Genomic DNA, 18,258 nt, shown 5'->3' with positions numbered 1-18,258 from the left:
TCATACGACACGCATGGCTTACGGAGGAAAGATTCTTTTCCACTTCCCCATGGACAATAGAAGAAATAAAAAAGAACAAGAGCTATTTAGAAAAAGGAGAAAAACCTAGATGTATGTATATATATATATGCATGTGCGTGTCTGTGAAGTGTGACCAAAGTGTAAGTAGGAGTAGCAAGATATCCCTGTTATCTTAGCGTGTTTATGACTCTAATAAAGTGTGAATAGTAAAATGTAATGGAGAGATTATTTGCTTAAATATTAGTAAATTTTCATATATGTACTGTATAAATAATAATAAAATCCTATTCTATACTTTTTATTTTCACCAAATTATTAAATTTATGGGGGGAGCAATAAACCCATAATTGTCATGGAGTGCCTAAGGGGGGGGGGGGGAAAGGAGGTAATCAGGTTTGATCCAAGGACAGGGAGGAGATGTCTAAATTCTTAGATTAAATGCTCATCACCAGCATAGAGGTATTTCATACCCAATGTACTCTGTATACAACTGGGTGATGCCGTGAGCTCTGCATCTCTCTCTTGGTTCCGTCTGGAAACTTTCCAAACTTTCAAGTGTTTTATAGTTATTACGATGTAAGGCTCTCACTTTATATGAACTCTAAAGGAAAGTGCTACACCAGTGAACACTAAAGTTATAAGAAAATGTGATATCCTTATTTCTTACATGGAAAACTTTTACTGATGTGGAATTAACCCTTTCAGGGTCCAAGGCCCAAATCTGGAGTCACGCACCAGTGTCCAAGAATTTTCAAAAAAAAAAAATTTGTTATTTTTTCTTATGAAATCGTAGAGAATCTTTTTGTGAAGGTAATAAAACAAAAAGTACGAAATTTGGTGGAAAATTGACGAAATTATGCTCTCGCGAATTTTGATGTGTCAGCGATATTTACGAATCGGCGATTTTGCCGACTTTGACTCCCATTTTAGGCCAATTACATTATTCCAATCAACCAAATTCTTAGCTATTTCACTAGTATTACTTCTATTCTATCGATTGAGCACAAGAAATCGCCAAGTCAACTGTTTCAACTACAAAATAAAGTGATCGGAAATTGTTAATTTGGCCAATTTAACACAAAGTTCAAAATATTCCAATTTCAAAATAGGGTCCAGAATGAACAATGTAGGCATTCCTGGCACTAAACTAACATTTCCTCTGTTCATTAGTTATGTTTTGAGGCTTTACAAATAAATTCCATTTTGATTTTTTATTCACATAATGAATTTTTATTCACACCAAAAAATAGAAGATTTACTGTTATGCAATACTGTAATAATTGTATAAATATCATCACCATATTTGTGAATGTATATTAGACCCACCAGCTGACGTGTATTAGACGTGTGAGGTCGTTTGTTTACTCTTGAATATCGGCAAAAATTTAACATTTCCGCTACTTTGAGCTCAGTTTCAAGCCATTTCCAGTGCTAAAACCAATCAAAATCATCTCTATTTCTGTAATATGTCTTCCATTCTATCAAATGAGACCAAGAAATCGCAAATACAACTATAAAAAACATACGAAAAAACACTGCAAAGTTGCTGTTTTAATCGAAAAATCATGATTTCATTTTTTTTCTCTCATTATACACAGTGTGCTGCAGGATCTGTTTTATGTGGTGCACACATACCACATAGATGTATTCTCTCATATCTAGGCCCAAATGTACCACTCACAGTTTATCAGAGTGAGCTGAGCTCATGGCGTAGATCTACGGTTTGGACCCTGAACGTAAAGCCGTAGATCTACGGGACGGACCCTGAAAGGGTTAATGATGGGGCTCCATTCCTACGAGTAGGTTGGTAAGCAACTTGGTCGTTAAGCAAGGAGCATACTATACTGGTAAGGTGTTTGTGTCAACCATCTTTAGATATTTTTTTAATGTCACCTTTGCACCATTTATAACATTTCTGATATATTTTTAAATGTTTATACAGTAGTTTTCTGTATACTGCAATAAACAGAATAGAGGAAATCAGCTCTTGTGTTTATAAGTTAAAAAAAGAAAAAGAAAAAAGGGTGATTCGCTTTACGGCAGTAGCTTGGAACCAGACCTGTCATATAAGCAGGGCCCTCCTGTACAAAAAAAAAAAAAGTATAGATTTTTAGAGCAAGAAGTTACTCACAAAATTTCATTTGTAAGCTTTCACACAGATCAACTATTTTCAAAACTACTCAGATGCATGCCCAGCAGTCCCAGGTTAAAATAATACTAGTTAAAGATATCTTGATTTCTTTTTTTTTCTAACTGATGTGCATACAATAATCAACTTAAATTGCCTACCATTTTTTTCTACAACATTTATTTTAATTTGTTTTGGCTGTTTGTGGGTGCTATAGAGGCATTCAGGAGAATTTTCAGCAATTCTGTAATTTCTCAGATGAATCTCTAACCAAGTTGTAGGTTAAGGATTTGTTAGTGCATCATGAATGATCTTGTAGGCTTTTTCAGCACATTCAATAAAGCCAGCACCATCACGATGAGGATGATACGAGGACAGTACAAGACCCAACCAGTCATCCTGAATCTGGTAACTGCAATATAAATAATGAAAAACAAAAATCATTTCAAGACTGAGGCAGTAAAATGATTGAAGTCATTAACTATAATGATACAGTAATTAGATATATTTCTTCTTCCAACAAACTGGCCATATACCACAGAGGCAGGGTGGCCCAAAAAGAAAAACGAAAGTTTCTCTTTTTAATTTTAGTAATGTATACAGGAGAAGGGGTTACTAGCCCCTTGCTCCTGGCATATTAGTTGCCTCTTACGACATGCATGGCTAACAGAGGAAGAATTCTGTTCCACTCACCTATGGAGAAATTAGATATAAAAATAGTAAACAAACACATACTCAATAAAAAAAAATATGATTTCAAAGCTAATTACAATTACTATATATTATAAACTACAATTTTTCTTATTTTTTTTTTTTTGCACTCTCTACCTAATAAAAAAAAAAAAAAAAAAAAAAAAAAAGCTGTATAGCCCTTGTGGCTAAGCGCTTCTTTTTGATTATAATAATAATAATACCTAATAAAAAGTTCAAAATTACAGTAGACAGTCATTTAACACGGTAGTTACGTTCCTGAAAATGCAGTGTTACTGCTTAAGACTACAAATGCAACAGAAATAATAGTATTTCTTACCGTAATTTGTGGATGCTGGTGATTGTCGATGACTGTGAAGAGAGTGGAGAGTTATGCTGTGGCCCTACTGGGCTGAGGTAGATGGGAGAGGTTCTGGTACTGAAGTCAATGGTTGTACTGGAGTATGCATAAATTCTGTAATTGATTTCTGTTCTCTTTTACCCTGTAGTACATTATACAACTGACGGTGAGGCATCAGCTGCTCTCTTCAGTGTAAAAGTCTAAGTCATTCAGTGAGTGAGTCAAGTCAGTCAGTCAAATTAGTCAGTAAGTTAGTCAGGGCAGTAAGTCAGTCAAGCCAGTAAGCCAGTCAATCAGATTTAAAAAATGGCAATGAAAATATGAAAATATGTATGTAAATAAACACAGCAAGCTTCCCAAGTATTGTCGTCCTACATGTGTATGAACCAAACTGAAGGCTGGGAGGGTGGTGTGGGGGGGCTGAGGGTGGTGGGGGATGACAGCAGGTCTCCCTCAGCCACCCACACCACCCTCCCAGCCTTCAGTTTGGTTCACACACATGTAGGACGACAATACTTGGGAAGCTCCTGTGTTTATTTACATAGTATATATTTTCTTCCTAGGTAGTAGGTTGGTAAACAGCAACTGCCCAGGGAGGTACTACCGTCCTGCCAAGTGAGTGTAAAACGAAAGCCTGTAATTGTTTTACATGATGGTAGGATTGCTGGTGTCTTGTCTGTCTCATAAACATGCAAGATTTCAGGTATGTCTTGCTACTACTACTTGCACTTAGGTCACACTACACATACATGTACAAGCATATATATACACACACACCCCTCTGAGTTTTCTTCTATTTTCTTTCTAGTTCTTCTTCTTCTTGTTTATTTCCTCTTACCTCCATGGGGAAGTGGAACAGAATTCTTCCTCCATAAGCCATGCGTGTTGTAAGAGGCGACTAAAATGCCGGGAGCAAGGGGCTAGTAACCCCTTCTCCTGTATATATTACTAAATGTAAAAGGAGAAACTTTCATTTTTCCTTTTGGGCCACCCCGCCTCAGTGGGATACGGCTAGTGTGTAGAGAGATATTTTATTTTCATTGCCATTTCTTAAATCTGCCAAGCAATCGTGGCACCCAGTAAGCATACAAGTGTTCCCACAAGTGACTAAAAAAGGTTTAAGCATTCAAGTCTAGGAATTACGAAGAAAATCGAGATGTTAGATAAGCTTAAGAGTGGCCTTAATGAAGCATCAGTTCGTACAATTAAAAAGAACTAGCTGACTTGACTGAATGATTGACTTGACTTACCGACTGGCTTACTAAATGACTTGACTCAATGGTGTAACCCACAGACCATCCCACCCGGCAGGTGACTGCTCTCAGAATTTTTCCCCCTCCCGCAACCGTGTTAAATTAATTTTACGAAGTGTTAAACAAAAATATGCCACAATTCTTCAAATGTGCAATAACCAAAACGTCCCAGACAAAGCTGTGTTAAATGATGGTCTACTGTACATCCTTCACCCATGACTGTCATACACTTTTGTTTTAATCCAAAATGAAGAATATGGAGTATACTACAGTATGGATGGCTATTACTGTTGTTGGGCTGAAAGGTTCAGACATCAGTAATTAATCACTGAGAAATGCTAAACCCACTAAAGCCATACATCTGTAGAATGGGAGTTAAGCAGGTTTGATCCAAGGAAAGGGAAAAATATCTCTATCCTTGGGTCAAGAGAGCTTCCCAATCATCAATACGCCCATTTCCCTTAAAAAGACTAACAATATATATATTGGTAAACAAGGAACTGTAATGAAACAAAATAGCTAAAAATATTTAATAAAATAAAAAGGTTAAAAACTATAAGGAATCTTACTGAAAACAAAATCTAATAATTAGAGAAAACGTATTCGAACTTACCCAACACCAAATCCATCTCTAACAACTGGTGCAAAGCCACCAAAGCTTATAGCAGCAGATGGAAGAGTAGAAGTAGATAAAATATTGTGATTTATTTTTGCATACGCAGGATCAATGAAGAGGTCTGGCATCCGACCACCTTGGGCTTCCGCTAATTTCCTCAGACCAAACAGGTGACGGTCAAACCCTTGACCTAAGGCATAAAAAGAGAAATACTGAAGGCAAATTTGTGTAAATTTCCTTTATTCAACCCTGTTGCCTATGTAGTTAAGCACCAAAAGGGAATTTCATAGCATTAATATTACTGGCAAAGAATCTTTATCACTGTGTAATCAGAATGACATTTATGTGTATGCATGTTTGTATCTGTACATGGGATTAACTATATATGTACAGAGTGGAAGCAAATTTTATACAGGAGTTTAAAATGGATATGACAGCTATTTCACATCTCTGCTGAATGTTAAGAGGTTAGACCAAGAACTAGATCTCACTTCCCTATAAATTCTAATATATAAATACTGTATAGCAAATAAAAGTACACAATGATAAACTATTATTTTACTTTGCTTACAGTACCCCTTAATTCACAAAAACATTAAACAAATTTAAATTTAATTCTACTTTCAAAATTTACAATAACCTGTAACCCAAAATAAACAAATTAATAGATAAAATTGCCTCACCCATAGCAGCCTCTTTAGTCAACATCCCATGATATTTAGAGCATTCCATTATTAATTTCTTCAAGTCTGCATTGCTCGGTAGCTGTGACCGAGACACAGCTTTTGCAAACTCTGTTGTTTCCAAAGTTGCTGGGCGAATGGTCTCTGTACGACCATGTTTAAATGCAGCAGTGCTGCAAGATTCATATGTAGCTACAACCATTCCATGCTGAAGGTAATATGCAACCTGTAAAAACAGTGAGCTTTGAACATAAAAATACTTTCAAATTACCAACAGTTATTTTGTCAACACACTGGCCATCTCCCACCTAAAAAAATAGAAACACATTCACCATCAATCACATCATGAGTCAAATAGCCCTCTGAACTGCAACATTCCCACCCCTCCTTCAGAGTACTACATACTTGTACTCTGAGCCAGACTCAAGTCCAGCTAACCGATTTTTCAGAATTCCTTCAAATATTCCTTGTTCGCATTCCAACAACACGTCAAGCCATAAAAACCACTTGTTTCCATTCAGCCTGGTCTAACACACATACAGACCTCCATAGACAAGTTTTTGAAAACCCAGAACAAAATTTGCTGGGTCAGTCATTTTGGAAACAATGTTTAAAGTCTATGGCCACATAATTATCAGTTAGTGTTATCACAGCAAAACAATCTCTTTTTCTATCCACCAAAATTGCCATTACCAGGCACCTGCTCTCTCCTATTAGTTTGTTATATTGAGGGTTTATTTATGTAACATTTATGGAGGGATTCAGGGGAAATTGGTTTGCTGGATCTGAGTCCTGGAGGTGGGAAGTACAGCACACTCTGAAAGACTAATGGGAGTGTAACAGTTGGGAAGGTCATTTTAATTGTGATGTCTCTACTCTTCTGGCAAGACAGCAACTGAATGAATGATGGTGAATGTATTACTTTTCTTGGGGTTACCCTACCTCAGTGAGAGATGGCTTGTGTGTCAAATTTTCTTTTTATGTTCATTATCTGCATTCCCCTTTTCCAACTTTAATGAAGGGGCACCACTTGGCTTCTACCGGGCAGAAGATGTGCTCCCTTCCCTATCTCCTTATCCTTATCACAGGAGATGCAAGGCTGTCTAAAACATCAAGTGATTGGTAGTGAAACTGTCACATCCTAATGCACTTAAAAGTATTTTTGTATATTTAAAATCAATGACTAAATTAGTATTTTACAGTAATGTAGTGCATTTATTATTTAAACATACTGTACCTGGAATCCTAACTGCATCATGGCATCTGGTGACACTTTGTATTTCTTGCATAAATTCTTGCTCAAAATTTTGGATTCCAAAACATTAACTTGTAGAGTGCTGATGTTAGTCTCATATGTTTGGATAGCCTTATTAATAGCAGCCTCTAAATTTGATGTCAAGTTGAATTCTGAAATGAATTACAGTCTTTAAATAATTCCTGTATTACAGTTCCTTGACAACATAATCTATATCCTCTGTTTTATCATTTAATTAAACACTACTAGCTCTTGCATGCATTATTTCTTTCACAGTTTAAAGTACTGGGCTCTTGGCACAATTTATTTTATTTTGCTGTGGAAACCGTCAACAACCCAGGAAGAATGTGACCTCTGCACCTACACATCGCTAACTAGGGGCTCATGTGTCTTACATTGTTATAAACCTTAAACACCTCATCATCCCTAGCTACAGGGTTTATTATATATTGTAATCAAATCTGCTATTACTCTAGTAATATAAATAACCGCATACATCAAGTGTTAATGTACAATGACAGGGAAGGTACAGTATGTAGAAAACTGAGTTTAAAAAACATATATTATAGTACAGTACCATAGTCTAAGCTCTTGATTTGGGCATCAGCTGCCTGATTCCAGCCACTCAAACAGTCTCTCAGTCATCCAGTGCATCTTGTCACACTGTTAAATAAAGGGTAAACAAGGCTTAGCATACCTTTCAAGGCATGGGGATTCTCTGAACAATAAATAAACATGGTTCTCACGAAATATTCTGATGTGTTGGAGCAGTTGCCGGCCACTCGATATTTTCGTCCAGTCATGTATTCCGTAATGAACTAAGACTTGCCAGTCTTTCTTCCTTCCTCATTATGAAAGTAGGTCAAGCTGTCACTAACTTCCTGAACAAGACTTTTTGGTTTATTAACCTCAGAGGGTTCTTAACACAGGATAACCCAATTAAGCCAAGCAGTGTGGTATAGTTCCTTTAAGGGTCCTTTAGTCCTCTTTCCTAGGATGTAACCCACAACAACTGACTCTCAGATATCCATTTATTATTGGGTGAACAGGGACAGCAGGTAAAAGAACTGCCCATATTTGCTTGGGAAGACATAGCTGCAAACAGAAGTATCCAGCACGGAAAATACTGGCTAGTGTGGAACAAGACAGTCCAACTATTCTAAACTTTTATCTCCAACTACTTTCATCCTTCAAGGGAAGAGGATAGGTAGACAGTTTCGATATTTGAAGAACACCTTGAACCTTGAACTACTAAAATAAGAAACATAAAACACAAATAAATACTAGCAAACAAATCCCATTAAATTATTAACATCAAAAGACTCTCCTAAAAGTTCCCCGAGATAAGCAAATTGTTAGTTCATTTTCCACAGTTAGCTGCACACCACAAGCTACACAGAAGGGGCAAGCACACCTGCTGAAAGGTATCTATAGGTGAGAAAAGAGACTTGATGCCAGTGAAGTGCAGTGAAGGGAATTTGAGCTAATCTCCCCTTCCTCACTTTTAATTCCATCTACCCCAGCTGCTTTATCCCATTTCATCCTGCCTATTTATTTCACACTCACCACCAGATATTCCCTCCTCATAACAGATCCTATTTCTCCCTGCCCCATGCATGAAATCACCATCTCCCTTTCATCATTATTTAACAATGCCTCCAAATAAACTATCTTTCCAATAACTATCCCTCCCCCATTTTACCACTTGTTTTTTTTAACAGCTAAGTTAATTAGCTTCCAGGGTTCCTCATCTTTCTCCAAAGTTATTTTTAAGTTTCAGCAAAATTTTTTATTAGACTGTTTCTTTTTGAATTCTTCTACCACTTACTGAACCTCTCCTTTTCTCCCCTATCTCTTCCTTCTGCATATACTTTTTACATTGTAAGTCTTTCATATGGTAACTTTTTCTCCCCCTACCATCCTTTTTACCTCATTCCACCCATCATGCTTCTTTCCACCTACCTATAACCAAAAGCCTATGCTGCATATTCTAGCATTGTATTTTAAAATCTACACCATAATGCCTCAACCACCTCTTTATTACTTGCTCTCACTCTTTCAGCAGTTACTCATCATTCTTATTAACTTACCCTTTTCTTACTTCATCTACTTTTACCTCTCTCTCTCTCTCTTATCCACTCAAACTTTTCTTTTAGCACTTCATCTTCCTTTTTTTTTTTTAACACTTTCGCCAAAAAATAAGAAACACTTCATCTTCACTCACTCTATCACTGTCTTGCCAGAGGTTTGCCGATACTACAGTTCGAAATCTATGTAATAATCAGACATAGCAGTTACTCCTCTCAAAACAAGAACATCCAGAAGTCTATAAACCAGATGAAGCTCTGCCCTGTATAGTTTGGATAACTGAGCATTCACTGTATTATGCATAAAGATGTTGTGAAAAATGATCCATATAAAAGTTCCATGGTCTGCAGTGTCAAGACAAGTGGCTAAACAATGGCATAAGATGATAGATAGTGAGAAAGACTAAGTTTACAATGAAACCTTTATTGCTATTAAAATGGATAAAGTTGTCATGGCCAAAACATCACAATGAAGGTTTCACTGCAAACATATTGTCCTTCTCACTGAAAACAGTCTCTTTTATATGAATCAGACTGAAAAAATAACTTTCACTTTTGTATATAGGTATAACTCAGTATGAGCAGATAAAACTTTACAGATATGCCTGGATCAGAATGTGTAAAAAGAAACTGTACATTGTGTGTGAAGTCTTTGTCCAACAAAACCAAATTTTACAATAAGAAATAATTTAATTAGAGTACAATGTCTGCACTCTGAAGATGTGAGGATGATGCAGTACTGAGGGTCATTTGGACTGTAATTTCTCTGCACTTCTGACAAGGCAGCTACTGAATGAACCATGGTGAATGTGTCCTTCATTTCATCACCTTACCTTGATGAGAAATGGTTGCTGTGGTTAAAAAAATAAGTTTGTTAAGAGGTTAAAGTTAAAAACAAATAATGTTTATATTTCTGTTTGAAGTGATATGTTGTGTATCTTTATATGTACATGCTTCTAAGCTGTTGTATTCTGAGCACCTCTGCAAAAACAGTGATTATGTGTGAGTGAGGTGAAAGTGTTGAATGATGATGAAAGTATTTTCTTTTTGGGTATTTTCTTTCTTTTTGGGTCACCCTGCCTCGGTGGGAGATGGCCGACTTGTTAAAAAACTAAAAAATAATAATTTCTGTACAGTACATGAAATATAACAAAACTTGAGTCATCACACTTACCTAACCTACGAACAAACTGCGAGGCATCAATATTAGCAGGTACACTCTCAGGGTGAATGGATGGCTTCTCCTGAACATCTTTGGCTACTTCATTGAAGTAGCTCATGACAGCTACTCCATCACCCCATGAATGCTCAAAATTGAGAGCACCTTGACCATCAGAAGTGAAGATTACTGAGAAAGATTTGTCAAACCACCTGAAAATAAATGAATTTTAAAAAAATAGCTAATAAAGTGTAATGAAAATTATTACAGATAGAAACTACAGAAAATAGTGCATATAAAATAATAATGTAGAGATTTTAATTAGAGTACAACATAATATGGATTCATACATTTATACAGAAAACTATTTTTAATACTGTACACTAAGTCCTCCAAAAAAAAAAAATACTTCTATTTAGTACTACAAAGCTTTAATTGCAGCATATTTAAATTAAGCACAATTTTATTATACCCTATTAGATACTTATAATAAAATCTGGCACATACAAACCGATTCTTTCCGTTGCCATAGAGAAAAGTGTGAAATATTTTTTCTGGTTGTGAACCAACTTCTACATCATCAAATACTATATTAAAGGCAGCACAATCTATAGCATTCAAAGCAGCTTCGTTTCCTGCTGCAAGCAGTTCTGCCCGGCACGCAGCCCAAGTATTTCGGTTTTCTGATGAGAAGATGGCAATGGGATACTTTGGAGGGGGAGTCTGATCCTTGGCAATGTATGATATGCAGGCATGTTCTTTCAACACACCGGCCGTATCCCACCGAGGCGGGGTGGCCCAAAAGGAAAAACGAAAGTTTCTCCTTTTACATTTAGTAATATATACAGGAGAAGGGGTTACTAGCCCCTTGCTCCCGGCATTTTAGTCGCCTCTTACAACACGCATGGCTTACGGAGGAAGAATTCTGTTCCACTTCCCCATGGAGATAAGAGGAAATAAACAAGAACAAGAACTAGAAAGAAAATAGAAGAAAACCCAGAGGGGTGTGTATATATATGCTTGTACATGTATGTGTAGTGTGACCTAAGTGTAAGTAGAAGTAGCAAGACATACCTGAAATCTTGCATGTTTATGAGACAGAAAAAAGACACCAGCAATCCTACCATCATGTAAAACAATTACAGGCTTTCGTTTTACACTCACTTGGCAGGACGGTAGTACCTCCCTGGGCGGTTGCTGTCTACCAACCTACTACCTAGTAGTAGGTTGGTAGACACTACTTCTACTTACACTTAGGTCATACTACACTTACATTTTTTTTTTTTTTTTTTAAACAAGTCAGCCGTCTCCCACCGAGGCAGGGTGACCCAAAAAAGAAAGAAAATCCCCAAAAAGAAAATACTTTCATCATCATTCAACACTTTCACCACACTCGCACATTATCACTGTTTTTGCAGAGGTGCTCAGAATACAACAGTTTAGAAGCATACACATATAAAGATACACAACATATCCCTCCAAACTGCCAATATCCCAAACCCCTCCTTTAAAGTGCAGGCATTGTACTTCCCATTTCCAGGACTCAAGTCCGACTATATGAAAATAACCGGTTTCCCTGAATCCCTTCACTAAATATTACCCTGCTCACACTCCAACAGATCGTCAGGTCCCAAGTACCATTCGTCTCCATTCACTCCTATCTAACACGCTCACGCACGCTTGCTGGAAGTCCAAGCCCCTTGCCCACAAAACCTCCTTTACCCCCTCTCTCCAACCCTTTCGAGGACGACCCCTACCCCGCCTTCCTTCCCCTATAGATTTATATGCTTTCCATGTCATTCTACTTTGATCCATTCTCTCTAAATGACCAAACCACCTCAACAACCCCTCTTCTGCCCTCTGACTAATACTTTTATTAACTCCACACCTTTTCCTAATTTCCACACTCCGAATTTTCTGCATAATATTTACACCACACATTGCCCTTAAACAGGACATCTCCACTGCCTCCAACCGTCTCCTCGCTGCTGCATTTACCACCCAAGCTTCACACCCATATAAGAGTGTTGGTACTACTATACTTTCATACATTCCCTTCTTTGCCTCCATAGATAACGTTTTTTGACTCCACATATACCTCAACGCACCACTCACCTTTTTTCCCTCATCAATTCTATGATTAACCTCATCCTTCATAAATCCATCCGCCGACACGTCAACTCCCAAGTATCTGAAAACATTCACTTCTTCCATACTCCTCCTCCCCAATTTGATATCCAATTTTTCTTTATCTAAATCATTTGATACCCTCATCACCTTACTCTTTTCTATGTTCACTTTCAACTTTCTACCTTTACACACATTCCCAAACTCATCCACTAACCTTTGCAATTTTTCTTTAGAATCTCCCATAAGCACAGTATCATCAGCAAAAAGTAACTGTGTCAATTCCCATTTTGAATTTGATTCCCCAAAATTTAATCCCACCCCTCTCCCGAACACCCTAGCATTTACTTCCTTTACAACCCCATCTATAAATATATTAAACAACCATGGTGACATTACACATCCCTGTCTAAGACCTACTTTTACCGGGAAGTAGTCTCCCTCTCTTCTACACACCCTAACCTGAGCCTCACTATCCTCATAAAAACTCTTTACAGCATTTAATAACTTACCACCTATTCCATATACTTGCAACATCTGCCACATTGCTCCTCTATCCACTCTATCATATGCCTTTTCTAAATCCATAAATGCAATAAAAACTTCCCTACCTTTATCTAAATACTGTTCACATATATGCTTCAATGTAAACACTTGATCTACACATCCCCTACCCACTCTGAAACCTCCTTGCTCATCCGCAATCCTACATTCTGTCTTACCTCTAATTCTTTCAATTATAACCCTACCGTACACTTTTCCTGGTATACTCAGTAAACTTATTCCTCTATAATTTTTACAGTCTCTTTTGTCCCCTTTCCCTTTATATAAAGGGACTATACATGCTCTCCGCCAATCCCTAGGTACCTTCCCCTCTTTCATACATTTATTAAACAAAAGTACCAACCACTCCAACACTATATCCCCCCCTGCTTTTAACATTTCTGTCATGATCCCATCAGTTCCAGCTGCTTTACCCCCTTTCATTCTACGTAATGCCTCACGTACCTCCCCCACACTTACATTCTGCTCTTCTTCACTCCTAAAAGATGGTATACCTCCCTGACCAGTGCATGAAATTACTGCCTCTGTTTCTTCCTTAACATTTAAAAGTTCCTCAAAATATTCTCGCCATCTACCTAATACCTCCATCTCCCCATCTACTAACTCCCCTACTCTGTTTTTAACTGACAAATCCATACTTTCCCTAGGCTTTCTTAACTTGTTTAACTCACTCCAAAATTTTTTCTTATTTTCATTAAAATTTCTTGACAGTGCCTCTCCCACTCTATCATCTGCTCTCCTTTTGCACTCTCTCACCACTCTCTTTACCTTTCTTTTACTCTCCATATACTCTGCTCTTCTTATAACACTTCTGCTTTGTAAAAACCTCTCATAAGCTACCTTTTTCTCTTTTATCACACCCTTTACTTCATCATTCCACCAATCACTCCTCTTTCCTCCTGCCCCCACCCTCCTATAACCACAAACTTCTGCCCCACATTCTAATACTGCATTTTTAAAACTATTCCAACCCTCTTCAACCCCCCCCCCCCACTACTCATCTTTGCACTAGCCCACCTTTCTGCCAATAGTCGCTTATATCTCACCCGAACTTCCTCCTCCCTTAGTTTATACACTTTCACCTCCCTCTTACTTGTTGTTGCCACCTTCCTCTTTTCCCATCTACCTCTTACTCTAACTGTAGCTACAACTAAATAATGATCCGATATATCAGTTGCCCCTCTATAAACATGTACATCCTGGAGCCTACCCATCAACCTTTTATCCACCAATACATAATCTAATAAACTACTTTCATTACGTGCTACATCATACCTTGTATATTTATTTATCCTCTTTTTCATAAAATATGTATTACTTATTACCAAATCTCTTTCTACACATAGCTCAATTAAAGGCTCCCCATTTACATTTACCCCTGGCACCCCAAATTTACCTACTACTCCCTCCAGGTGCATACACGCTTATTATAACCCACTTTTCACATCCACTCTTTATTTTACTCCACATAATCCTTGAATTAATACATTTATAGTCCCTCTTTTCCTGCCATAGCTTATCCTTCAACATTATTGCTACTCCTTCTTTAGCTCTAACTCTATTTGAAACCCCTGACCTAATCCCATTTATTCCTCTCCACTGAAACTCTCCCACCCCCTTAGGCGGGGTGACCCAAAAGGAAAAACGAAAGTTTCTCCTTTTACATTTAGTAATATATACAGGAGAAGAGGCTTACTAGCCCCTTGCTCCCGGCATTTTAGTCGCCTCTTAAAACACGCATGGCTTACGGAGGAAGAATTCTGTTCCACTTCCCCATGGAGATAAGAGAAAATAAACAAGAACAAGAACTAGAAAGAAAATAGAAGAAAACCCAGAGGGGTGTGTATATATGTGCTTGTACATGTATGTGTAGTGTGACCTAAGTGTAAGTAGAAGTAGCAAGACGTACCTGAAATCTTGCATGTTCATGAGACAGAAAAAAAGACACCAGCAATCCTACCATCATGTAAAACAATTACAGGCTTCCATTGTACATTCACATGGCAGGATGGTAGCACCTCCCTGGGTGGATACTGTCTACCAACCTACTGCCTAGGATATTTTAAATTACATATTCTAAATATTCCTATCATGTTATCCACTGTATATACTATACAATCTTTTAAAAAAAGTAATATTTCCCATAAGAAATAATGTAAATCCAATTAATCCGTTCCAGACACCCAAAAACATTAACAAAATATACATTTTTTAAAGAATAACTATAGTTTACATACAGAAAACAATGAGAAAGAAATATAAAGCACTAATTTTAATGATAAGTGAACATTACGTACCTTTATTGAAGACTCTTGTTGGCATATGGAAGAAGGCGAGGAAGGAAGGGGGAGGAGAGTTTATTGTTTGGAAGGGGAATCCCCCTCCATAAGGACTTCAGGTATCAAAGCCCTGGGGTTACTTCCCTTCTTTGTCTTTTACTGGCACTAGGACCAGGTTGAGTGTCACTGGACCCCTGTCTCACAAAAAATCTGTCCAGAGAGGCCTGTTTCTGGCATCTCTTAAGATTTGCCTAAAATGGGACAAGGCATTGTCATTGAACATGTTGTAGACACAGCTTGCAACAGTTTTGTTAAGGTGATAATTCTCCACAAAACTTTGCACCTCATTCCACTTTGCACACATGTCTTTAATCACTGAAGAAGGCACAGTCTCCCCTCTCTCTTCCTCCTCTGAAGCAACTTCCTTAGCTGCAGTCTGTTGCTGTTCCAGTTGAAGGTCTTGCAGCTCTTCAGTGGTTAGCTCTTCCGTGCAGTTGTCCACTAACTCTTCCACATCCTGGCCACTCACATCTAACCCCATGGACTTCTCCAAAGACACAATAGATTCCACAATATGCATAGGGTCGTCAGGGTCCTCCTCAAACCCTGCAATATCCTTCTGGAAGACACATGCTAGCCACAATTTTCTCCAAGCAGTGTTCAAAAGCCTGGAAGTCACTCCCTGCCATTCCTTATCTATAAGGGTTATGCAATTGAGGATATTGAAGTGATTCCTCCAGAACTCTCTTAGGATCAATTCAGCGTCCGAGGTCACTTCAAAGCACCTTTGAAACACTGATTTGGTGTACAGTTTTTTGAAGTTTGAAATGACCTGCTGGTCCATGGGCTTGATGAGAGGAGTGCTATTAGGGGATGCAAGAACTTCACTGTGATGAAATTACACTCCTCAAACAACACATCTTCCAAGTCTGGAGGATGAGCAGGAGCGCTGTCCATTACCAAGAGACACTTAAGTGGCAAATTATTTTCCAGGAGGTATTTCCTCACACTCGGACCAAACACTTCATTGACCCACTCAATAAAAATTAGTCTCGTGACCCACGCCTTATTGTTAGGCTTCCACATCACACACAATTTACTCTTCATGACATTGTTTTTCTTGAATACCCCTTGGATTTTTCAGAGTGATACACAAGTAAAGGTTTCACTTTGAAATCCCCACTAGCATTACCACAGAACAAAAGAATTAACCTATCCTTCATAGGCTTGTGTCCTGGCAGTGCCTTTTCCTCCTGTGTGACTTAGGTCCTCTTTGGCATTTTCTTCCAAAAGAGGCCTGTTTCATCACAAGTGAACACTTGTTGGGGGAGGAATCCTTCAGCCTCTACGTACCCCTTGAATTCATCAACGAATGCTTGAGCTGCACATTTGTCAGAACTTGCAGCCTTGCCATGCCTTACCACACTGTGTATGCCACTTCGCTTCTTGAATCTGTCGAACCAGACTTTGCTAGCCTTAAATTCACTAACAGCAGCACTCATTCCAGGCATTTTCTTTATGAGATCCGCATGCAACTGCCTTGCCTTTTTGCAAATTAACCCCTCCAAAACACTATCTCCCACTAACTGTTTTTCGTTGATCCACACTAACAACAACTTCTACACATCTTCAACTGTTTGTGATCTCTGTTTCATTAGCATATTTACCCCTTTCACAACATCAGTTTCCTTGATTTTTACTTTCTTCGCCAGGATGGAACTGATTGTTGATTTGGACTTCCCATACATACTGGTGAGCTCGGCCACACAACCATTTTCGAATTTTGATACAAGCTCTTTCTTGAATTCTATCATGTTTCTCACCTTCTTTACCAAAGGGCTGGCACTCTGAACTTTGGCCCCATGGTGACTTATTTTGCAATTGCACTCAATAAACAAGCACCAAAAATTTTTACCACAGGGTTGGCACTAGAAGCTTTCTTGGGGCCCATGGTGACTTATTTTGCAGAAACAAGCACCAAAACAGTGATAATATGGATAATAAGGAATGTACCGAATGTATCCTTTGATGCGCGCACACTGGCTGGCTTGTAAACACTGGCGCACACAGGGCAGTTCAGGCCACACATGGACACGTTTCATACGAATCGCATCGCATACCGGGTTTTGTAACAGGAACTGAGGCAAATTTTTGGTGATATAATGCATCGGCTACTGGATTTATCGGATACCGATAGCATTGCGAACTAGGGGTCCACTGTACTTATATACTACTAACCATTTTATATTACTATTGTTAGATCTTTCTTCTTCTTTCAACAAACTGGCCGTATCCCACTGAAGCAGGGTGGCCCAAAAAGAAAAACAAGAATTTCTCTTTACAACTTTAGTAATACATACAGAATAAGGGGTTAATAGCCCCTCGCTCTCGGCATTTTAGTCGCCTCTTACAACATGCATGGCTTACAGAGGAAGAATTCTGTTCCACTTCCCCATGGAGAACTATTGTAAGATATTTTTTATAAAAAAAAAAAAAATCACTTAGAATTGTTATAAATGTTAATATTCACAATATTTAGACACAAACTGCATTAAACTGTGGGTAGTTTCATGCCAACATATAACTATATTAGTGTTAAAATCTTTCAATCCTGGTTAAAGTTTGCGTGAAATGTTCTGCATAACTATGACCGCTTTAAAAATATAAAAATATTGTTTACCCCATCTTGTAAAAACATATTTATGTAATTAATATTAGACTTGCTCAACTCTGACTCCCAGGTGTGAGAGATTAGTTGCATCAAGGATTTAAAATACTTTAGTACAAACACTTGACAATGAGTCCATCAATGCCGAACATACCTCAATCCTGGGAACTGGATGTGAGGGAGTGTACAGTACCTTTACTGCATAAAACAATCAATACACTGTGTTAGACCTAATAAAATATTATCCTAAACAGTACTGCTATAATGTCAAGGGTAATATGCAATACAGTATTACATATAATTGTTGGGTAGTGTTATCTAGCACAGTTACCTTGGATGAGCTTTGGCATTCTAATTCTAGGGATAT

At 37.9% G+C, this 18,258-nt stretch overlaps 1 protein-coding gene across 1 annotated transcript in view; it reads right to left on the bottom strand.

Moving 5' to 3' along the window:
- Positions 1 to 2,247: 2,247 nt before the first annotated feature.
- The window catches only part of LOC138851779 (carnitine O-palmitoyltransferase 2, mitochondrial-like), a 28,857-nt gene continuing 12,846 nt past the window's right edge, over positions 2,248 to 18,258 (bottom strand). The window contains exons 7-14 of the mRNA XM_070081251.1: positions 16,577 to 16,675; positions 15,730 to 16,110; positions 10,765 to 11,076; positions 10,269 to 10,465; positions 6,990 to 7,159; positions 5,753 to 5,978; positions 5,067 to 5,259; positions 2,248 to 2,561 (exon numbers count right to left, since the gene is read on the bottom strand). Of these exons, the coding sequence (XP_069937352.1) occupies positions 2,432 to 2,561; positions 5,067 to 5,259; positions 5,753 to 5,978; positions 6,990 to 7,159; positions 10,269 to 10,465; positions 10,765 to 11,076; positions 15,730 to 16,110; positions 16,577 to 16,675 (1,708 nt within the window). The 3' untranslated portion in view covers positions 2,248 to 2,431. The remainder of the gene's footprint in view (positions 2,562 to 5,066; positions 5,260 to 5,752; positions 5,979 to 6,989; positions 7,160 to 10,268; positions 10,466 to 10,764; positions 11,077 to 15,729; positions 16,111 to 16,576; positions 16,676 to 18,258) is intronic.

The sequence above is a fragment of the Cherax quadricarinatus genome, unplaced genomic scaffold (assembly GCF_038502225.1).
Source record: "Cherax quadricarinatus isolate ZL_2023a unplaced genomic scaffold, ASM3850222v1 Contig2065, whole genome shotgun sequence".
Taxonomy (NCBI): Eukaryota; Metazoa; Arthropoda; class Malacostraca; order Decapoda; family Parastacidae; genus Cherax; species Cherax quadricarinatus.
This window is presented reverse-complemented; position numbering and strand designations above follow the sequence as displayed.